This window comes from Tympanuchus pallidicinctus, unplaced genomic scaffold, assembly GCF_026119805.1.
Source record: "Tympanuchus pallidicinctus isolate F22 unplaced genomic scaffold, pur_lepc_1.0 scaffold7, whole genome shotgun sequence".
Lineage (NCBI taxonomy): Eukaryota > Metazoa > Chordata > Aves > Galliformes > Phasianidae > Tympanuchus > Tympanuchus pallidicinctus.
The window spans coordinates 16,070,443-16,094,491 of record NW_026294791.1 but is presented as its reverse complement, the minus strand read 5'-3'; the positions used below and the strand labels follow the sequence as shown (position 1 = coordinate 16,094,491).

General features: G+C 37.4%; 1 protein-coding gene across 3 annotated transcripts in view; it reads left to right on the top strand.

Annotated features, from left to right (window-relative positions):
- ABCA4 (ATP binding cassette subfamily A member 4) overlaps nucleotides 1–24,049 on the top strand; it is a 66,111-nt gene that overhangs the window by 11,178 nt on the left and 30,884 nt on the right. For 2 of the 3 annotated variants that reach the window (XM_052666399.1, XM_052666401.1), the window contains exons 6-18: nucleotides 1,723–1,920; nucleotides 3,544–3,633; nucleotides 4,019–4,256; nucleotides 5,181–5,320; nucleotides 6,472–6,588; nucleotides 7,371–7,568; nucleotides 10,814–11,019; nucleotides 11,753–11,929; nucleotides 13,739–13,961; nucleotides 14,909–15,130; nucleotides 16,611–16,815; nucleotides 19,377–19,475; nucleotides 22,729–22,953. In XM_052666399.1, the coding sequence (XP_052522359.1) occupies nucleotides 1,723–1,920; nucleotides 3,544–3,633; nucleotides 4,019–4,256; nucleotides 5,181–5,320; nucleotides 6,472–6,588; nucleotides 7,371–7,568; nucleotides 10,814–11,019; nucleotides 11,753–11,929; nucleotides 13,739–13,961; nucleotides 14,909–15,130; nucleotides 16,611–16,815; nucleotides 19,377–19,475; nucleotides 22,729–22,953 (2,338 nt within the window). The remainder of the gene's footprint in view (nucleotides 1–1,722; nucleotides 1,921–3,543; nucleotides 3,634–4,018; nucleotides 4,257–5,180; nucleotides 5,321–6,471; nucleotides 6,589–7,370; nucleotides 7,569–10,813; nucleotides 11,020–11,752; nucleotides 11,930–13,738; nucleotides 13,962–14,908; nucleotides 15,131–16,610; nucleotides 16,816–19,376; nucleotides 19,476–22,728; nucleotides 22,954–24,049) is intronic. The other variant, XM_052666400.1, reaches the window with a different exon arrangement.

Below are 24,049 nucleotides of genomic sequence, written 5' to 3'. Positions count from 1 at the left end.
GTGATGTCAGTGAAAGTCTTTATTTCTTCAGTCATTAGGTCAGTTAAATTCAAATGTTGAAGTTTGTGGCCAAATTGAGATGTTTTGGAGGATCTTTGTGGAAGCCAGACTCTACCTATCGGTTGCTTTTTTGCATTCTGCCTCTCTCTAACTTGTGTTAACAATGCAGCACGAATGCCCTGTTTTGTCTCACAGGTCTTGGCTATGCTGTAAAGCGAGTCTCGCTTTCTTAGCAGTACTTGCACTTGCAGATTCTCCTGTAGGTAAAATTGTGTGGTGAAAAGACACTATCTGAGGACACACATTTGTAATTTAATTTTTAAAAATTCATAATCTAGTATGTAGACTATTGCTTACTGAATAGCATAAAGTACTTGCCACGCCATGTCTACTTAGCGAAGAACATTCACTTGCAAAGAGCCTGGGCTGAGTGGACGGATTATTTAGACTGTACATATTTGCAAAGACCAAGCAGTGGTGTAAAGGATGAGGAAATTGATGGAGGTTAATTTAATTACTGCTGTCCACTTGATTTCAGGTGTCCTGTTTTTTTAAAATTGTATTATGTTAGAACTCTTCAAGGATTTGTTGCTGTACTTGTGCTCAGAATCCCTAGTGTAAGTAGAATAGATTATGTTAATATACATTTATGTGCAGGGATGATAGGGACAGTACCTGCCAGATTTCTAGAAATATGCATCTCTTCTTTTGCACTGTCATTATACACAATCTGTATAATACAAGTATATATTTTTTGTAGTCTGAAAGTCATGTGTGTGTCTTCAAAATGGTAGGACTTAGAGCCATCATGTTGTGATGTTGTGAACTTTTTGTGAACTTTTTTCCTTACAATTTGTGCTATGGAAGAGATGGACAGAGGATGGGAACTTTAGTTTATGGGCAATTTCCAGTGCTATATTTCATTATATTACTATGTATTCTGTTCATTATAAAGCAAGCAGAGCTAAATTTCAGACTTCCAAGCGTATTCTGATACAACAATAAAAATTGCAGGTATACTGATTTCTGTGCAGTTACTCTTTATTTACATTGGTTTAACTATAAACTACTCCCACTCATTAAACACTGGAGAAATTTTTATTTTCTGTTCCATGTTTCTATCAGTAGTTGAAATAAGTAGGTTGGGTGTAGTTTAATGTAAAATGACTTTGTAGAGTCTGGCTGTATGCCTGTACACAGTGGTAATGAATAATGCTGTGTTGGAAGCATTAGGGAATAATCGTAACTAAAGTAGAAAAGAGAAGGAAATCAAGCTTAGGAACTATTGGAATTACCTTTTTCTTTTAGGTCAGATGATGACAGAACCATAAGGCTAAACAAAAAGCAGGGTTGTGTGGCACATTTGGTTAGTCCTGGGGGAATACTTTCAAGCAAGCAAAAGCTTAACCATAAGAATAAGTAGCGTGGCATGGCCTCAGGCATGCTTGTATGCCAGAAAGTCAAGAAAGCTCATTAGAAGGATGCAATGAAAGGAGGAATCTCTAGTGAGAAGAAAAGTTTGTCTGAAGGCGAGGTGATCTATCATACCACAAAATGAAGGTTATTGAAGAATTAATGTTTACGCTGACCTCATCTTCCCGCCATTCATGAAAATATTAGCAAGTGCTGATATCAAATGTCTTATTTTTTAGAAATCTCTAATTGTTCCTGCACAGGTCTGAAGATTCACAAAATGAAATAATAAATTGTTTTTGATTGCAGTTTGTGTATGGTGTACCGAACTTGACGCTAAAGGACATTGCTTGTAGTCAGATGCTCTTGAACCGCTTTATTATCTTCAGCAGCCGAAGGGGCCTCCCTTCTGTTCATAAGGCCATGTGTGCTCTCTCCCAGGAAAGCCTACAGAGAGTAGAGGATGCCTTGTATGCAAATGTTGATTTCTTTAAGCTATTTCAGCTGGTAAGTGCTAACACAATGATCCTCACTTATGTGATACTTCCTTGAACTTCAACAATTTTCTTCATAGTGCATCACCAGTGTTTAAGCAGTCTTTGTTCACTTGCTACTGCAAATGTGTGACTATTGATGTAGGATTATTAGCCTACCATCAGCAGGAGCAGTAGACAGTTTGGAACATACTTTAGGAGATAACAGCAATTCACCATACAACAGAACTAAAAGAATCAAATAAAATTTAAAAATCAGTGTTTTCTTCTCAGATTGTGTAACAAGGCAGATGCAGCACAACCTACTAGGGATCTGAAATAACCCCAGCTATTCCATCCTGTCAGCTTCATCCAGCATGGCAGAATTTTACTCTAAAGTCAAAGCCATGGTGCAACTTGAATTACAATTCCTATACAAATCATTTTTTTGTTTTGTTTTGTTCTTAAACAAGTTCTACTGGCTTTAATCACACTTTCTACAGAAGCTTTTCCTCCTATTGATTTTTGTTGCCCTTCTTTGTGTTCGTATTTCTACCGTGTCCTTGCCATAAATAAACCACAGCTGCAGCCGCAGTTCAGTATCCATGTATCATGGAGATAAGTATATGATGATATAATGATATATATTTGCAACTGCTCTCTGTTCTTTTCTTGTATTATCTAATGTTCCCTGGTCCTTTCAGAGAACTAATTGTGATGATTCCAAGGTCTCTTTCCATGATAGTCCATCGCTGTGTATGTATTCAGTGTTGGTTTTCCCCAGGTTTATGACTTTGTATTTTGCAACACTGCATTTATCTTGCTGTTTTTTACTATATAACTTATGATGAGATCTTCGCTTCGACAGCTTTGTTGAAGCAGGCAGCTTTGTACTATGCAGATCCTACATCTAAAGAATTGATTCGACTTTGCTGTCCCAGCAGAGTAATATCATGGTTTCAAGTGCAGATTAAGATAAGGAAAGAATAAATTTACTACAAATGGTAAAAGAATGTAAGATAATCCTAAGAGAGAGACGATTAATACCTCAGTATTAACACAATATGGGAGAAAGACTATGACTGTGCTGCTTGCTCTGCTGCCAAAACCCAGAAGTCTCTCATCCCCATCACCTGGAATTGGATGCAACAATGTAAGTGAAGTAGTATAGGACAGCATGCCATGCTGTCACCTGTTTCTTGAAAATCAGGAGCTCTTGCAGTTGCTACCAGCTAATTCCCCTCAGTGGTAAGCAGTGGCCTCCTGAATGAATACTTGATAAATTCAAAAGCTAACAAGACTCTTTACATCACACTGAATGAATAGTGTCCGAGAAGAAGCTTCTCATAAATGGCTGTTGATTCATTCCTTATTTCTGCACCTCTTGGTGTGGTGAGATTAGAAAAGCAAAGCATACCAAGCTATACTTCCAATGGATTGTGACTTTTTCAGCCTCATCACAGTAAGACCACTCAATCAACCTGGTATGTGAGTCTATGTGCAGGTGATGGTTTTGTGGACCAACAAAACTGTCTAGACAGTGTTCCAAATAACTCACTGAACTAGAGATGCCATTTGGATTTTGTTCTCTTACCATATTAGCTGTTGTTATTTATAAGCTATTCAAAGCACATCTGTATTTCTCATGTATTTGCAGCTTCCCACTGTGTTGGACAGAAATTCGGCAGGTGCTGACCTCAGGTCCTGGGGGAGGGTGCTATCTAATGTTTCCCAAGCAGTACAAAAGGTGAGTGGTCTAATAACAGAAGGCATCACTTTTCTGAGTGATGTGTAGTCTTTTATCCTTTATTCTACTTATTCCCATTACCAGCTTTATCAGAAAGAAAACAGAATTATTTGGAAAGAAATGCTTTCTTAGAAATTCATTCTTCCCTCATCATAAAATAAATGTGGACATAAGCATTAGCAATTCTGAAGCTGATTTATTACTGATTTATTCAGAGTAGACATGAAAGAACAAGAACTGAAAATGGTGCCTGTAACCAGCACAGAGATGAAATGGATTCTGTCTGCTTCTGGACTTTGCACAAAGTCTTTCACAATGGAGATTTCTCCAATTACTTTCTTCCTTTGAGGGTTGCAATTAACAAAGAAATCTTTTTTTACTGCAGCTAGCCAGGAAGCAAAGTGTTCAGGACCTTTTAATGGTTTTGCAACCATTTGTACAAGATGGAATACCAGAATCCTTAGGCCACTTGGTGAGCTCCCTTTCTGATCTTTTCTGTGGCTACCCAGAAGGAGGTGGATCCAGAGTGCTTTCTTTCAACTGGTATGAAGATAACAACTACAAAGCTTTCCTGGGGATTGATTCCACAAAGAAATCCATTTATCTTTATGATAATACAACCAGTAAGTTTTTCCACCAAACCATGATAGGTACTGTGGACATATGCAGTGTATGTTAGAATACCACTATGGCTTTTATAAAATAATGCTTTAAAGCAGTTGATTTGAGAAATTAGAGACAGATAAAATAATTTTACTTGCAATTGCAATAGGAAATAAATCAAGGAGAAACCAACTTTATTTTTTCTGCTATTCATTATTTTGTCTCCTTATTGTCCTCTTTAATTTTCCATTCATCTTTTTTTTTTATATTGAGATCGCTCACTATTTTTGTTACATATATAAGTTTTTGTTGTATCTGTCTGTTCCTTCTGGTATGACTGATATGTTTGTGTGGTTGCAAAGTAGAGGTGAGCATTTTACCACCAGAGAGAATTCTAAATGCCACTATCTGTGTTGATACTTGACTCTAATTATGTCTGAATTTTCACAAGACCAGTAGAAGATCCAGTATTTCCATTTCCTTAGCCAGGGAGCAGAAAAGTTCCATTCTGACTGCGAAAATAATTTATAATTCAGAAGTAAGATTGAAATGCTTATGTAAAAATGCTTAGTTCTAAGTTCATTGTAAGATCAAATTCTGAACTGCTGAATCTCCAGTCCTTAAGTTTATTCTGTGAAAGAATTAATGACTGATAGAAGAAAGAAAATATTTCCATATCAGAGTCAACTACCATAGTAAGGAGTGAAACAATATGAAATTTGTTTGCTATTCTGTACTCTCTGATGTCTACTTTACAACTGTAAAATCTACAATCTTCTACCATTTTTTAGACATTGTCGTTCTATATTACAAAATGTGCTTATCCTATTCAGTTTCATAATACATTTAGGTGTCCATATTGCCAGCAAAAAGCCCTGCAGGATGTTACGTGTAGTAAAATTGAAGGAAAGTTACATAAAGTCTATTTGTCTTTCTGTCTTTAGCACCCTTTTGCAATGAATTGATTCAGAACTTGGAATCAAACCCTTTAACCAAAATAGCCTGGAGTGCTGTGAAGCCCCTGCTGATGGGAAAAATCCTCTTTGCTCCCAATTCACCTCCTGTACAACAAATCATTAAAAATGTAAGGAATTAAAAAATATACAAATGTGTATTTCTAAAAAATTGCATTCTGAGAAATGTACTTTGAAAAACAGTCAACCTAATCAGATTTTCTTCAGGAACTCCTCTTGTTCTGAGGATTGTTGGAAGAGGACTGGTTACATTTCATTTAAAAACAAACAAACAAACCCAGGAGGCATGTCTTCTCTAATTCATCTTGCCTTGGCCCAAACTACTTTTTCCAGCTCAAGTAGCCTTTTTGATGGCATGTTCCTATATTTGCATTGACAGAAAATGTAATATTCATATGTATGTAGATTGCTCTGAAAGTAATACCTCCTGTTTATTTCCATGGAAAGTGCAACAGACTCAGAGACACGATAGCACTGTTTGATGGAGTAAATTCTCAGCCACAAAATGCTGTTTTTCAACAGTCATTGTCAGTAGCTGATTTGTGCAGTTGAGCTGATGGAGACGTTTTTCATTTCTTGGTGTTACATCTGTGAATGGACTTCCAGAACATGGCTTGTCTTTCATGTCACTGTCACCACTGCTGAACTGAGCCATCCAACACCATACTGAGCTGACATCCACTGTTTAGTTTCCATGGATGTTCAGCAAGTGGCAGTGAATGTCAGTGGGGGTACCATTTTTTCAACATGGCAACACACTTTTCTTCATACAGGCTTCCATGTCAGACACCATTCTGTCAGACTACCTCTCTGCTATGGCCTTGATATAAATGATTGAATTAATTTCACCTGGCTTTAGGGTCTCAGCTGAAGAGCTCTGTTGCAGAGCCTAGGCTCAAGCTACAGAATAGAGGGAAATAGTCAAGGGAAAAAAACAAAGAGGAAATCATTCAACCTAAAACCTGAGTAGTTAAAGGAATTGAAGATAAGTAGGATTAATGTGGGCTCTTTTTTTTTTTTTTTTTTTTTTTCCATTACAAGAACCACAGAAACATACCCTAAGTGACTTGATTCCAAATGGATTTTGTAAATTCCCTTTTTTGAGGAGCATTTATAGTTCTGCCATTTAAAAATTTTATTAAGTACACATTTGTAAGTGAAGTTACAGGTTTCGCTGTCACTGAATGCCTGGATTGTAAATTCATTGATTGTCAATGTTTGTTTCTGTTGCATTCTAAGCATTCTTTCCTGTTTTCTTCAGGCGAACTCCACTTTTGAGGAACTCGAACGCCTCAGACTGTTGATCAAAGCTTGGGAAGAAGTAGGACCTCAGCTGTGGTACTTCTTCCAAAACAGCCTGCAAATGAATATGATCCGTGTATGTTATAACTTAGCAGGAAGCTTCAGTAAGAGCAGCCTTTCACCATCCTATATTTTTATTAAGCAAGAAGATAAATGTTTTAGAAGGTTTGTCTGGAAGCACAGCCTTTGCAGCAAGGAATCAGTTGCCTATAAGGTTGCTGGTTTGCTGGCTGAGCTTGGCTTAAAGCCTAGTCCTAAATGTGTTACGGAGACTCTGGCAACCTCAGATTTATACGCTCTTTTCGGTATGATAATGAGTTCTTAATAAAGACAGTAATTACTGCTTTCTAGCCTCTGCAAAGCATCCTTCAAAACACCCAAGTTGATTTTCTAGAGTGCTACATAGGGAAAGAAATCAGTAGGAACCATGTTTTAGCTAGAACCAGCAATTTTTACTGCCTCAGGAAATGGCTTATTTCTTCTTCCCTTAGATCTGATTTTGACCAGCTGCAAGTAGTATCTGTGATTGAAGTCCATAAAGCAGTTTATTCTAAATAAAATGTATGTTTTTCCAAGCTTCTTTTCCTATTATATTAGACACTTATTACATTTATCTTCTTGCTCATAGGGAGAAAAAATGCAATTAGTATTCAAGGATATATTCCTTCTTATCCATTCTTCATTTCTTACCTCCAGTTTGGCTACACATATTTACCCATTTATGAAATTCCTTTCTTAATATACCCTTTTGTACTACTTCACAGTTCAGAAAGAGCTGTGGAAGTTGAAACCTTTCTTTCTAAATATGACACATGAAGAGGATTACTGTAGTAAAGCTGTTCCAATATGTTTTCTCAGGACTCTCTGAAGCACTCTACAGTGAGGGACTTCCTGAACAGTCAGCTGGGTGCTGAAGGCTTAACTGCTGAATATATTATCAACTTTCTCCACAATGGGCCTCCAGGGAGTAGGGAAAAGGGAATGGTGGATTTTGACTGGAGGAACATATTCAGTGCTGCAGACCAAGCTCTGCGTTTGATCAGTCAGTATCTGGAGGTAAGGGCATCTCTCTCTCTGCTGGGAATCTTTCTGGAGAATATCTTGAAGCAGGATAGACAGTACCTTGAATCTGTGGCAGCAGAACAAAAAACAAACAAACAAAAAAACCCTTAAATTTCACAATCCCTTAATGCTGCATTCCAAAGGTAAATTGAATGTCTGAATGTGCTTTGGGGCTGAGAAGCAGAAAGTGCTCTATTCCTTAAGGGAAACTGCATTGTTGTTTTTTGTTGTTTTGGGGTTTTGGTTTTTTTGTTGGTTTTTTTTTTTTTGTTGTTGTTTTTAATGACTACCAGACTGCTATTTTCAGCAAGGACAGGACTAGAGAACTAATAGTTCTTTGGAAATTCCCAGTACAGGATTTTGAGAACCCGATCAAAAAAACAGGGAGTTTCTGCTTGTTTTGTAGCTACTTCTGACAAGACGTCTGTCTCTTTCCTGGAATCTCTTCATCCATTTTCTAGGAGTGCTGTGTTTTTTATAGGCTTTTTGAGAGTCACAGTACAGAAAGTGGCACGAAATTTCATCATATAAATAAAGAAATGCTAAAAACATAGATGAAAATATGAAGCTATTCAGAAAATGCTTTGGAATATACTTTTTATCAGGCTACTCTAGCATGGACAGTATAACTTACAGATGAGTTTGTCAGACTCAGATTAGTAAATCTATAAAAATAAAAATGTAAGTGATGAAAAAAAAAGATTAGATTTCTAGAGGACTGAGCAAACTACTACATCCATTCCTTTCCAGAGCCAGGTAAGTGACACAAGTGATACTTTTCCTGTATCTTTCTGATATTAGGTAAAAGCGTGTTTGTAACCTGACCTGAGATGGCATGGATTCCTGCTGAGTTAGATAGAAGAAATGCTGACTCTTCTTTGTAAACTTCAGAAATTAGACAAAATTAGTAGAGCCTGCAATGCTGTAGGATTAACACTGAGAGTTTAAAACACTGTTGCACTTGGCCATAATACACAACATTTAGCATCTCTCATCTGAGGTTTGGAGTCTTTAAAGAGCTTTATTACTTCACATGGTATCTGAAAGGATAGTTAATAATGGTTGAATGGCTAAGCCTCAAACTCACAGAGAAAGCTGATACTAATTGTAGGCAACAGGATCAACCCTAGCCCTGTTGATTTCTGTCTAGTTCAAACTAAAAGAACCCATGTAAGAAGGCAGGACCTTATGGTTTGTCTGCCTTCTTAAAGCTGTTGTAATAGAGGGCAACAAAGCTTTTGCACAGACTTCTGCTAATTCTGATGACGATATTTAGCAGAATTATTTCTTATTTAAACTGAGATATATTGCTTCAGTACAGATCAGTAGTGGAATATTCACAGTACTGGGGCAGTTACTGTACTTGGTAGTAGATCTTAGTGTCCTAAGCTCATTGTAACAAGCTAGTACTTTCAAGTCTGCTGTTTACCGTAAGTTGCTAGCATTTGGAAATGTTTTCACACTGTACCAAGCACAATGGGAACAAATAGCTCCTTTTCAGGTTCACCCTATCTCTCACCTGGGTATACAGTGAGGGTAATGTACTGCCAGAAGTTATCCTTAGAGGTTTCAGGTTTGTGTGGTACAGCTGAGAATCTTAGAAGTTATGCAGTGGCTGCTTATTTGCACCGCCCCAAGAATTTCCTGTCGCTCCTTTTGATTACCTTAGGCTGCAGAACCGGCAAACTCTTTGTGAGGGCTAAGCACCTCTTAATACACACTAATTTCTGTTTTAATTTTCTAATCCTCTTGTTGATATTTAACTTTGGTTTTCCCATCTTTGTTGAGCCATTTAAAATTGTTAAATATTTACTGGTTTAAGATAAGAAATAAATCTTTGCAAGTGGAAGATGAATCAATTTTGAAATCACAATGTTTCTAAAGGCACAAGCTCTGTTGCAATTTACTGGGGAAAAAAAGCCTAGTTAGAGAATGCAGCACTTGTTTTGAATGCAATTCATGTTAAGGGAAAGAATTCCAGATTTTGTCTTGTAGACTACAATATAAAATCTCTTTTCACTTCAAAGGAGCTGTTATTGCAACACTAATATGTCAGCTTGTATTCTTGCACAAGTTTTTCTTTCATTCTGCTCACAAAGAGAACCCATAAGCACTTGTGTTTTCTCTTTTGAATCTTTGCTGCTTCTTTGACTGGACACCTGGGTAATAGTCTGTACTGCTTCTCAGTCTAGTCCAGACACTGTACATTCTGCAGTGAAAGGTCGTGTATGACCCTGTAGTTATGTTCCATGGTAAGAGAGAAGTGGAGATCATCCATGCCTAGTGTCTTTTCAGGCTATTAGCTAAGTAAAACGCCTAAACCATACTAAGAAGCCAGTTTGAGATGAAGAGAGGATTTCTCTTTTGCTAAATAAAATGCTAAACTTAATGATTTTTTTTTTCTAATTTACAGCTTAATTAAGCAAGGCAATGTTTTGTCACTGTATCTGTAGTAGAGTCAGTAATATACCTATAAGATATTCATTAGCCTAGGAAACCAAATAGTGTGTTGCTCATGACTCCCTCAAGCCCTGCAAAGACTAGAACAGGATGGGGGAAGCATCCTTTTTATCCAGAGGACTGGGTTTTCTTCCTCAACTGTACGTTGAGGACATTTGGTTAATCAGATAGATATTATCAGACCAGACAAGAGATGCTGGGAAGATTTATTAATGTATTTGCTTTTAATTCTACTGCTTCCTTGGTTTCAAAAGGCTCCCCCATTTAATTCCTGAAACACTCTCTCTGGGTACTCTGTAGAGCAGAAAAGGAAATGTCAGAGATGAGATGTCAAGTTTAGAAACTTACTGCCATAAGGTGTGAGTAAACCCCAGTCCCTACTATAAATAGGTGTCTTGATTGAAAGGTGGGATTCTAGCATTCTCTGCTCTTTATAGGAAGATCTTTACTCTTTGTCACGGTTACAAGTTTGCAAATAATCGTACAATTTTTTAGGTTGAAAAGGATTCCTGAGATGATTTAATACAACTCTATTTGTCAGTACGGTGTCAAATAGAATAGGCTGTGCACTACCATGTCCAGATGGGTTTTGAGTATCTCCAAAGATGGAAACTTTGCATCCTGTATGAACATCCTTTTCCAATATTTGTCCACTTTCACAGTAAAATGGCAACTACTTCATATGAAACTACGTTTTCTATTGTCAACCACTCATATTTGTTTTAATATCTCCTGCTAGCTTATTCCAACACATTTGTTATCTTTGTGGTTATTTGTAGTGCTTGACTCTGGATAAATTTGAAGGTTATCATGACGAAACCCAGCTAACTCATCAAGCCCTTCATTTACTAGAGGAAAACAAATTCTGGGCTGGTGTGGTTTTTCCAGATATAGACCCTACAAGAAAAACTCTTCCACTGCATGTGAAATACAAGATTCGAATGGACATAGATGTTGTGGAGAAAACAAATAAAATCAAAGATAGGTAGGTGGTGATTCCTTCTTGGTTATTCCTGGTTATCACCTGAGTATATGCAATACAAGGACATTAGAACCTGCCTTGGATACATGCATGAAATTCAATTGTATTCACCAGTATTTAGTATGTAATGCAGAGCAGAATCCATCTCCACTTACCAGGTTCTAACACAAGTGGTATATCACTCGTGCAACCATCAGACCAGGTAGTGGGTAGGTGCATGGGTGTATGGCAAAGGGAATGACTGTGCTCAGAATCTGTTCATTAATCTGCTGCAAGATTTTAACTGGCACTATTACAGAGAAAAGTGAACAAGGCAGAACCACATGGATTGTGATCCATCTCTCCTCCACCAGAACAGCAGAACTTCTCTGCTATATCTCCTCAAATGCTCCCACACAGGGGTCTGATGACTGAAATCTAACTCTCTCTATGTCTTAGGATAGTATGTTACAAATAGTTACTTCTATTCTAAAACAATTTCTCTGCAACATGATTTATTTATGTACATTTTTGTGAAAAATTACTATTCTGTTTAAGTATAGAGAAAATTAAAGGAAACAAGAGAATATTCTAGGTTATAATCTTTGTCAGTCATTGTTGTCTGACAGACCAAACTGGAAAAGGCAACTATGAGCAATGCCCCAGCAATTTCAGTAGCTAAGATTTTTTTCCTTTTTTATTTTTTTCCTTAAAGCTACTGTTTACCCAAATGATTTCCATGTGAAATTTTTTTAAGGTATTGGGATCCTGGTCCAAGAGCTGATCCTGTGGATGATTTACGTTATATCTGGGGAGGCTTTGCATATCTCCAAGATATGATTGAGCATGGGATTATAAAGACCCAGACCAACGCTGAAGTGCCACAAGGAATTTATCTTCAGCAAATGCCATATCCATGTTTTGTGGATGATGTGTGAGTAAGAGCAGTTTATTGTTTCAGTTCTGATGACTAGTTGATGTGATGGACGCTGTAAGACTCCCAAGCACCAGTTCTAACTCTAGTCCTAAGGCATATATCCGAGAGCAGTAACTGAGGCATAACTGAATTTGTTCTTTTCCATATCCCTCCATAACCCAGACTCCAAAAGCCACCCTTGCCAAGTTTCTATCCCTAACCCCAGTCTGGCCTTTGCAACCAGGCAACCAGTGTCCAGACCAAAAATGAGCAAAAAACACTGCCCTCCTTAACAGCAGAATAAATAACTAATCAACTTTGGGGTTTTGTCTGTTTGTTTGTTTTCAGGTAATAACGTAAGGTTTCACACTAATTACAGCTGTCAGCATGACACCCAGATAAAATCCTTTGGTACCTAAAAAAGTCAGTCCTGGATCTATCCCTTGTGTATTAAACAGGATCCAACAAAAGCATTATCTTTCTGAAAGCTTTCAACTAACTCTGAAACTGAACAGCACCTGCAGCAAAACTAAATGCAAAGCACTGACCTGTATTGGAACCCACACTGCCTCCTTCGGTTACTTATTTAGGATTCTCTCTACTGTAGCAAGCCTATTTCCCTAATTATATCTCTAAAATCTACCTTTATACAAAAAGAGCCATTTTCTAAAGAAAAACTGAACAAACAAAACAAGTCCCAGTAGAACTTATACCTGTCTTTCTGTCTCTGTAAGTTCTGAAGAATACAGCAACCCAGTCTCATCAAGTGTATTATCAAACCCTAGCCCTATATTTAGAGATAGTAGTTCTCACACCTTTACGTATTTCTGGTGCTCACAGACATCCAGCTCTCTACAGATCTTGCAGAATCTCAAGACAATTTAGGCTCTTGGAACTTTTTCTTTCAGAATCCTAATCCCTAATTCTTTTTTCCATTTATAACTACATAAAGAGTGTTTGCAATAAAGCTGGATGTGCGCTGTCAGTTTCTGCTAACATCGGTCCTTTTCCTTCCTTTGTAGATGGTACAGTTCTCAGCAATTACCTGATCTTATCTAGCCTTCTTTTCCTTAATTCCAGTCTATTGATTTTTTTGTGGAATGACTGCTTTTGTCTTAAATATCACACAAATCTAGCAACGAATTCCAGGAATTTCTTTTCCTGAAGGAGAAAGGTTTTTGGTTTTGGTTTTTTTTTTTTGCTCAGAGGGTGAGAAAGTGAGCCTTTTGGGTGCAGAGGGTCCTCAGAAGTTTTGTGGTTGCTATGACTTTCCCATTAGCACTGCCTGAACATGTGCTCTAGATGGTGTGGTGCATGCTTTTCTGATTGGAGCATGCCTGTTCCAGTGCTGCTCTTTACTACTGCTGTCTTATTATAAATCTCATTCAAAAAATAAAAAAACTATTAAAAAAAAAATGTTTCAGAAATCATTTTGATTTATTCAGTGTGTTTCTTTGCAGGCAATTCTAGTAGTTCAGATACCTGCAGATTGCAGACAGGTTGTTTGACCTACCATTACCTGCCAGCCTGACAGGTAGTTGCCCTGACAAGCCTGCTGTTTACTTCCTCCCCTCTGAGAATACTGCGGTACAGAATCCTCATCTGTGCAAAAGCTCTCTGAAGCCTACAGCAGCCACAGGCATATCAGAGCGGATATGCAAACCCTGTGGTGCTCCGTTGCACTATGCATAGCCTAGTTTTAGACTGACAGTTTCCAGTCCCTTGTTTAATAAATGCATTCTTTCCCAGTCTTTCCCTTTCTGTTCTTGCCTTTCATCTTAATATTTGTCTGTTTTACTTAAATTTTTTCATCGCTTGCTTTTGTAGCTTTATGATAACCTTAAACCGCTCCTTTCCCATCTTCATGGTGCTAGCTTGGATATATTCCGTTTCTATGACTGTGAAGAGTATAGTGCTGGAGAAGGAAAAGCGTCTAAAGGAGGCTATGAAGAACAGAGGCATCACTAATGGAGTGATTTGGTGCACTTGGTTCCTAGACAGCTTCTTCATGATGGCTGTGAGCACATTCCTCCTCACAGCACTGATTATGGTAAGAGTTATCACATGAACAACCATAGAAACTCTCCCTAGCACTGTTGACGCTTTGCTGTTGGGAAGGTATAGTGGTCATTCATAGGGAGATGGGAGCAGCTGTTGACTTGTTCTGATCATAACATGCAGGAAGCGCGTTCCTGTAAGCAGTCCTCTGTACAGCATGAGCACTTAGCAGAGATGGAAAGTAAAATTCACTGGAAAGATTTATTGTGAGAACCCTCACAAAACAATGCATCTAATTAATTACTCTGTATATTGTTTCATTTACAAAAAGTTCCAAGGAAGAATAGTCAAAAGATATGCTGTGGGTTACTTAGTACACAGGGACCTCCGAGAAACTGCCGTTGTTTTCCTCAGCAGTGATAGCCTTCTGGAATTAGAATGTAATTTGCGTTCAGAAAGTAGTGCTTTATAATTTTCCTGTTATATTTTCTGAAGATGTATTTTTTTCAGATTTTCTTAAATAATGTTTCCTACACATTGAACAAATGAACTGGGGAGAAGATACGAGATCAGTGAAAAAAAATTTATGACAGTTCATATGGTTTCATTTAAAATAGGAGAACTTCCACACTGGCACTTCTTGCTTGGAATCATTTACATATTAAGACAAGGACAGAATGTGTTTTCAATCAGCTGCAGTCTTAATTCAGTCATCGAATATAAATATGTACTTTACAGTCTGTAGCATTGAACTGAAGTCACAATCCAAAAGCAAGAATAAATTTAGATGAAGGATTTTTGTTATTGTAATGACCACAAGAGTTGAAACATTACTGGCAGGAAGAATTAAAAAAAAAAAAAAAAAAAAAAACAGTGGGTGAGAAAGAATGGCTTTTATTGCTCATTACAGGTTATGTCTCATTATCAATTCTGACATTTTCTTGTAGTTCAGAACACGAGTAGCACTCTTAAGTTAATCTGTTTTCCTTTTGCTTACAGCATGGCCAAGTCCTGAATTATAGCAATCCGCTTCTCTTCTTCCTATTTCTACTGACATTCAATACAGCCACCATAATGCAATGTTTCTTGTTGAGCACATTTTTCTCCAAAGCAAATCTGGCAGCTGCCTGCAGTGGTGTCCTGTATTTCACCTTATACCTGCCTCACATTGTCTGCTTTGTCTGGCAAGATCGCATGACTGTTAATCTGAAGATCCTAGCAGTAAGTCTTTCACTCATATAATATCTTTGGGTTCAAATTTTAACTGCCCTGCTCAGTATCTGTGTGTGAGTAACAAAGCACCGCACACCTCATCCTCTCAGCTTTTCCCAATCATGGGAACAGACACTTCTAGACCTCTCTCAAATAACTAAAGACTGGAAGAGAATAGGCTTTTTTAGCAGGCCTAGTGACCAAGAAATAGTTTTATGGCTTTTAGAAAATTCAATAAATATCATTTTACTGTCTGGATATTAGGAAATCACCACAGTTAAAAAAGTTTTGAATAATTCCTGTAATTCAAAACAGTTTTCACTTCTGGTATATTTAATAAATAAAAAGGCACTTAATAGAAGGGGTTGTCTTTTTCATACCCTCTAATCTAGCCGAAGAGTAATATAAGGTTGAGAAGATTTCATGTTCACTTTCCTTCTTTACATGAACTTAGAAGTAGGATTTGAAAACAGAAATCAAAGCTTTGGCAAATATCTTGCTGTGAAGATGGAAACTTTTTACTTTTCTGTGAAACAGAACTATGAGCATGCAGAATTATTTAGATTGATTTTCTTCACCACAACGAGTCAGACAGGAAGGGAATTAAATGCAGTCTTCCCATCTCTGTGGAGCATTTTAACAGCTTAGGTAAGAAATGTACTGTCCTCTACTCTTGCACTAAGAAATCTATAGATGGAATGTATACCAGTTTAAGTTCTACAAATAAAAGTAATACAACACAAAACATTTCTGTGAGTAAGTCAGGAACTGAGTTAGGTTGGCCCTTGACAAGTTCTGATTTGAGAAGAAATTTTGAAATTCACGCGCAATCTGAGCATAAAGATAAATCCTCACCAAAAAGAGAAGGATGTCAGAACCAAGAACTGTTCCAGTTGAACTAATTTGCAACTGGAATCAGTGAATGCTTTTTTCTGTTCCTGGTGTGCCTGGTTGTCTTGTATTTGTTCTTAAAAGGCTGGCCGCTGAAGAACAGCTAATTACAAGGAGTACAGCAGGGTTGTGTTTGTGAATGAATGTCTGAAAAATATTTTTTTTAGGACAAGTAAAATAATTGAGCAGTGAGTGGTAATTGAAAACCAAACATTATTCTGAGCATCTGGTGTGCTTTGTCTTGTTCCTGACACTGGACTTATCTTGTACCCAGAGGGTTTGTTTCTTCAGTACAAAATCTATATCTTAGATTTTCCGAGTGGAGACATTCACATAAAAATCTTTCAAAGATCCCGTGTCACTAAAGAAAGGTTGAATTTGATCTAGTAGGGCTAGTTACAGCTTAGAATTGCACCGCTCATCATAATCAGGGTATTAGATACTCCAGTCTGATAATAAAGTGAAAACATTTTTTTTCTTACTATTTTTATGCAGTATTAAATTTTGAAGTCCAGTCCCTGAAAGTCTTCTCTTTTTATTTTTGTGTTTAAAAAATGTCCCTCTGTCTGAATTAATAATGTTTTTTTCTTTATTGCAGAGTTTGCTTTCTCAAGTAGCTTTTGGTTTTGGTACAGAATACTTGTCACGCTACGAAGAGCAAGGTCTTGGCCTACAGTGGGGTAACATCAGAACCAGTCCCTTGGAAGGAGATGAATATAGTTTTTTATTTTCCATTAAAATGATGCTTTTTGATGCTTTTCTCTATGGAATACTTTCTTGGTACCTTGATCACGTTTTTCCAGGTATGCCAGTTTCTTACTAATATAAAATAGAGGCAGTTGTAAATTATATTAATCTAATCAGTTTCTGAGTATTTCTTTTTCAGAAACAGGATATTTGATGCTCTAGACCATGAGTGTTACCCATTATGGCCCCACTGGTTTATTAAGAGCTTTTTCTTTTTTCTCTTTTTTCTTTCTCCCATTTTGCTCCTGAAATGAATGTAAATGGAGGAAAGAAGAAAGATGGTGCAAGTCCTGGTTCTGTGTCAAAATTTAAATAGAAATTAAATTAACAAAAATACCTTCAAAGTCAATTTATGTGCATATTTCCCTCTTGAGATGTTTTAACCATTTCTAATGAGAATTTATCATCCTCACCCATACATTTTAAAAATACCAAAATAATGACACTAGTTCATAAATATACCATGGCCACATTTGGCCAGTCCTTTCTTAGAGGAGGGTACTATTTCCTGACAGGTACTGGTTCCTAGACAGCTGTGAAAGTTTCTTTGTGGATTTTTTTCTTAATGGGCATCCTGGTTCTAGTTGCAAAATCATAAAAGGATTTTCTTGGTTATCAACTACAAAGTTTAAGGAGTTTCTCTATGAGAAAATTGTTTATCCTTGTAGCTTAAATGGTTGTCCTCCCTCTTATTGAATATTATTACACAGCAATAAATGCAGACTCTTATGCTATGCAAGAGAGCAAGCTTTATTTTCATTAATTTTTGCTCTGCATGTGAACTGCTATTCCAGAATGTGTTTCTTGGCACATGACTATCTCCAGGATGCTCTTTTCTTTGATTGTGTGGCTACTCAGGCTTTGAGGCCTTGCAGATTTTCTAGCTATGAAGAAAAATAATTGATTGCTACAGTAAGACAGTGCTTGTCTGAGCACATCACTTAGAATAATTAATCCCAATCAGAAAACATATGGATTTTTTAAAACTGTGTCTGGGAATATTTTGCTTCAGATTAAAATATGGCCCGAATCTTGCTATTTTGTGTCCCTTCCTAAGTGAGCTATGCTATATCAAATTAATACCTTTTTGAATTTTAACGAACATATCCTCCCAAAGAAGTTTAACGCAATTTATTATTTATCTTTTGATTTTCAAGACTGATATGGAATAACTTTCCTAAAAGTCCTTTTTTGGACAAGCCTGTGTTGCAAATCTGGTGGTTTTTTCAAGTATGCATAATGCACTATTTCCATGAACACAGCAAAACTTAAACAACAGGAAAAAGTTTCTTCACTTGCTTTTCCAAGTATATCTTTTTCTGTTATCACTTTACACAAAAGTAGTATTACTCTGCATTTCTATCTAGTAGCTTCAGTTTCTCCCAGTATTTGTTTTGCGATCTCCTCATCTTTCTTCTCTTGTGTCTGATGTTTTGCTTAGCATTTCTCTCTTATACAAATGTAGCCCTTCCAAATCCATGCTGTAGTGTACTGTATGAATTCCCTGGATAATCCTATGAATCATATGGATCAGCTCCTGCTCAAGTTTTTTTTCTGCAGATGACCACCTGTTGACAAGCTAGTCCTTTGGCTACTTAAGCATTCTGCTCCATAATGGAGCTTACTTGGCTTTTTGCATTCATCCTGAATGAGAAGCAGTTGTTTTTGCCACCAGCTTCAAAAGGATATAATTACAGTCTGTAACAAGTGCAAGGCAAACTGTTTATGAATGCAGATGGGGTATTTGTGCGTATTAATGGCAGTACAATTGGTTGCCTGACAAGAAGGCTCTTTTTGCCAGAAAAAAAAAATACAGACGCTTTACAAAGAGTTTTTCTGTACAGCCCCACTATCAGTGAGCATCAGAAATTCTGATTGCCTATTTTAAATAACATAAGATTGATAATGTGTGGGTTCACAAGCATGCCTGTTTTAAACGCAGCAGCTCAGATCCCTATATTCTATGAATTAGTGAGACCCAAGAACACAGAGTTAACTGCACTGACTCTAGTCTGGTCCAACAAGTTCTGATAATGTTACTGTACTTTGTTTTTTCAAGCTTTTGACCAAAAAAGTCCGTTTCTGTTTAAGAAAAGGTTTACTTAGTTGTCATTTTTTCCCAGAAGGCTGTGTGCTAAAACAGTCTCTTTTCTCACTGCCAGTGTTGAATTCAGGCCCAATGTAATAAACGTAAGTGTGGTGAGATTTTTTTTCTCGAGTATTGAGGGGAAATTAAAAGAAAATGATTGAGTGAGGCTGGGATCACATCTAAAGTAATCAGGATGTGCCTTGGCACTGCCTGGTGGGCGAGATTTCAAATTGTCCTCAGGTAGAGAATAGCTTCTGTAACTAAACCACATTTTATTTAATAAAACATAGAGCTAATCAGATCACACATTTTCTGAATTCTTTACTCATGTTTGAAGAAAAAAAAAAGCAAATAAAATCTGTTCTACCTGGTAGTTAGTGTGCAGTTTGGCCTTCTGATATCTAACACTATGACTGCTGATGCAACTGCAGGTGTTTGTAATTATAATTCAGATTTTGTCTAGATTTATTTGTGCTCACCAAAGAATGTGCTTACAAAGCACACATCACCTTCTTATTTTTCTTGCAGGGGACTATGGCCTACCACAGCCTTGGTATTTCCCTTTGCAGGAGTCTTACTGGCTTGGTTCTAGAAACCCAAAAGCTGAAAAAACAGCAACAGCTGATGGTGAGTTCTTTTAAAACTCTGGTATTTAGAAATAACTTGGAAACCACTAATCTAGAGGTACTTATGCAACCACATTTCCAATACACAAATTGCTGCAAAGATTAGGGACAGCCATGTAATGAGAATCTCAGCAGGTGCCTTTGAACTTCTGGTGGTCTGCTATTATTAGAGTTCAGAGAGGTGAGTCAGTGTTCCATCTGAGAGCCAGTAAAGCATGGTTTAACAAGCATCATCAACCTTCCACTCTAACTAAAACCTTTTGAGACATTTGAGGAGTTCTTATTGCACAACATAGCATTTGTTAAATTAGTCAGAATGAAACAGTGATGATCTTATTTACACTGAGACTCTCACATCTATCTAAACATGATTATTTCTTAATTTAAACTAATATAACTTGGTTTCCTTTTGATTTGTAAGCAAGATCAAAATTTGTCACCCTTTGACCAATTTGAGTAAGTCCTGAAGTCCTACTTTTGCACTTGTTTTCTGTGCATTGATACTGATATAGTAAATAGGTAATATTGTGTGGATGATTGTATTTAAATAGGAACTAATGTGTAAAGATGATTAATGTCTGGAAAAAAGGATTGCTGAAGGTGGTGTTTTGAAACCTGTCTTAAACTGACAAGAAACAACAAAATTAATGAAAATGTCAGATGAAGAAATAATTCCTTCAGTCTTTTTATTGCTATCTTTATCCTTCATCAATTCAAACTGCTGGCAAGACAGTCTCATTTCAGGTGAACGTTTTTAGACCAGAAGGGAATTAATCCTATCTGTAAATATGCTGATCATACATCCAGAGCTCACATGTTCTGTCAGAAAAGGGGAGACTATAACATTGTTCTCTCTGAAAAGGCTTTGTCTTACTGCACATTTTGAGACGATGAGCAAGTTTTCCCTTAGACTTGATGTGAGGCTGTTCAGAATGATAGAGGCTTGTCTAGATCAGTATAGAGTCTGTTAACTGTTTGTGCTTTGCAACTGCTGCCCACCAGTTTAGAATATGTGTAGGAAGGAGGAGGAAAGAACTGAAGGAAGACTTGGAACATGTCATGTTCATAGATGAGTGACAAAATTTTCAAGGTACAGATGTCAGGCACTACATCTCATTGTCTTTCTGTGGAATTTGTGCATATCCTGCACAAGAGCTCCTTCGAGTTTCTACAATTTGGACCATAGCTTCTTGCAGGGTTTTACCATTTTTGTAGTTACTTGGCTTAACCTAAATTTAGTAAAAAACAATTTTTCTGTGTAACTTAATGACTCATATGTTCTGTGTGTTGTTAATGTATTTCCAGTACAAGAGAGACGCATGATTTTTTAGGCTTAAAAATACCAAAAGATTCAGTTGCTCAGGTAAGCTAGTGGCCTCCACTTTATTGCCAGTTTTTAATACTACTTTTCATATTGCTTCAAAAAACATTTTGCCAAAGTAAAGCCTAGAGTTTATTTTATGAAGTTACAACAGATAGCTGAGCTGACCTGACGGTTCACTGTTGAAAAAAAAAAAGGCACAGTTTAATAGTCTCTTCTGCAGATCTCATCCTTGTTCTGTTGATGCTGTCCTCAGTACCTAGTAATGTTATAAGATAGATCCTTCTTGAAAGGCAAGTACATGAAAGACAAAGTGACAGTAAATAAAGAACGTGGATTAACCAAGAGCAAATCATGCCTAACCAATCTGATTTTCTTCTGTGTTGAAAGCACTGAATTACTGACGAAAACAAAACATCAGATGTCATCAAACCTTTAGCAATGCCTTTAGAGTGAATTCTTGTAGCATTCTGACAGACGGATTAGTTAGATATAGGCTGCTTGAGTGAATAATAAAGTGAATAGAAAATATATTGGACTTGTTGTGCCCAAAGGAATGTGAACAGCAGTACAAAGCCTAGCTGAGAACCAGTTAGTGGCATCCTCATGGACTAATATTGAGGTCAGTACTGTTCAGTGGCTTCAAATTTGAGTGATGGGAGAAAGTTTGTGGAAGATACCAAGTTCCAAGTTGGAGGAAACAGTGGAGCACAGGGCAGCTATTACAGAGGGACCAAAAGAGAGTCTGTAGAAATCTCTTCATAGAAGTCTTACAGAGTTCAACAAAGTAAATGCACAAATGGGGATAGAATAACCCCATACAACAGTACAGATTGTTCACAACCTGGCTGGCAGATAGCTTTGTAGGCAAGTTCTAATGGACAACATGTTGAACATGAGCCATCGAGTTTTGTGTCTCTGTAGTCAAGAAGACCAACTTCATCCTCAACTTCATTAGCAATAGTGTAGTCAGTAGTTCAGTGGAAATGATCGTTGCAATCTAGTCAAAGTTCGTGGGACTGTACTTGGAATACTGAGTTGTCTATTTGGGCATCCCTAGTGAAAGGGAGACATTTAGTTAATGGAGAGCATTAGCAAGGAAAGAACCACCAAGTTAATTAGAACCTGCAGCATATTACCAAATGAGGAGGTGCTGAGAGATCTGGATCTGCTCAGCCTTGAGAGAGAAGGCTATGAGAGAGACAGACTTCTCAGAAGTGCCCAGCAGAAGGATAAAAAGCAATGGATGTAAGGTGGAAAACAGGAATAAAATTAATAAAATTTAGTCTCAGACCATCTGACAATGCTAGTTGCATTCCAAGGTTCCAGCTTGAATCTGTTTCGTAACAGTTGCTTCAGGAGGTCCTTCTTATATCACATTTTTTCATGATTCAAGCCTGTCCCTATCAGTGATTTTGTGTGACTGTCCACTTTGTGGACGCATGATGTTAGACCAAGTTGGGAAGCCAGAAATTCTTGTACAAAAAACAACACCAACTCACTCACTCTGGCCTGCAGCTAGTCTCTTAATCTAAGTAGTAGTTTGTTTTTCGTTTAACCTTTTAATTTGTTTGTTTGTTTTTCTCTGAGTCTCTATAAACCTGGTGAATATTTGTATAGTTTTTCTCTTATTCTCTGGTGAATAATTTAGTCTGGAGCTGCATGGACAGAGTATAAACATATAAAATGTTCTACTCTTGAATCCATAATTGCAGAACTGTCAGTTTTCTTCCTTAAATGTCTTTTCCGGACACTGAAGCAGACTTTAAGCTAGATGGCTGCAAGTACTGTGTAGATAGTTTCAGTAATGCATTGTGATGATTTATGCTCCTGCAGAGCTCAAGTTTGAAGACTGCCTTCTTTTCCTCAAAGTACCTCTGAAGAGGAAAATAAGTTTTAGTTGATTAAATGTTGGATATTTTTATTTATGTAGAAAAAGCTTCAGAGTCAGAAGGTTGTGTGGATCAAAAGGCCGTGGATGGGGAAAGAAATGAAAGCAGAACAAAGAAATGTGAAGAACCTGAAAAGCCAGAAGAAAAGAATGGCAACCAGGGGAAGAAGGATGGTAAAAACAAACAATGTAAACACAAACGAGAAAAAGAACTCGGCGAACAGGGGAAGCCTAAGACAGATGTCCAGGACAAAGATGAAATTAATAGTAAGGAGAGAGAGCAATCTGAGTACTTCTCAGACACTGTACTCATTGTACTTAATAACAAAGTAGACATGGGAATGGTTGGAGTCATTGCAGAGTATGCAGCTACCAGAGCTAAGCTTAAAAGAGGCACTAACTCTCCTAGCTACTTTCTCACTGACTCCTCTACATTTGAGGTCCCTCAGAATACTTTAGTTGCCACACATAGAAGAGTTTCCTTTCAAGAAATCTCTGTAATTTGTTTTTTTACAATGGAAATACAGGCTGTCTCTATTACAAGTTAGCGTTCTTGCTAAGGGAAGCCTTCAAGAGACATAAACTTACCTCCTAGAATTAAACAGAACTATACCTTCAGTATAAATACTTGTGCTGAGAGGAAGACAGGAAGGAACAATATTCTTTTCCCCCCACCTTTTTTTTTTTTTTTTTGCCTATCTTCGGTGTGTCTTGCATCTGAGGGTAAAGGCTGGTTTCAAAGGGATTTATCTGAAGTGCTGTGTATCTGTCTCTAGCCTTTTCTGATGCTGACATAAGCCATCACCTAAGAATTACTGAATGACCTGTCTTGTTTTTAAGTGCCAGTGTTTTCTTTTGTGGAGAGCCAGAGTTTTCTGCATGTGATGCTCAGAGGAATGCATATGGATTCTGTAGCAAAAGTAACCACTACAGACAGCTCTCTCTTGAGAAGATAGAGATAAAAGTAGGGTCGTCACAGCTCCTCACGTAGGCACTGAGAACATGCATTCAGGGTGAATAGAAACAGAACAGGACTTCAAAAGAAAAAAGACAGGCAGAGGGCAAAGGTTACCCAGTCGATCTTCTCCTAGTACTGCCTTATCTTTGTGGTGTGTGTTCATCAGCTCTCTGGTTCCAGCTGCTACATGGCCACAAAGGAAGGGCTTTGCCTATCGCTGTAGGCACAAAAAAGCCTTCCTTTCCTTTCAGCCAGCTATACAGGAACTGAAAGAGATGGATGGAGATGCCAAGAGTGGACCTAGTGTAGACCAAGGATACTTTTCAAAATGGCTTCAGGATAGCACTGGTGCTTCATATAATAGCAATGGAGTGGGAAATACTTACAATTACTTGACTCAGGTGC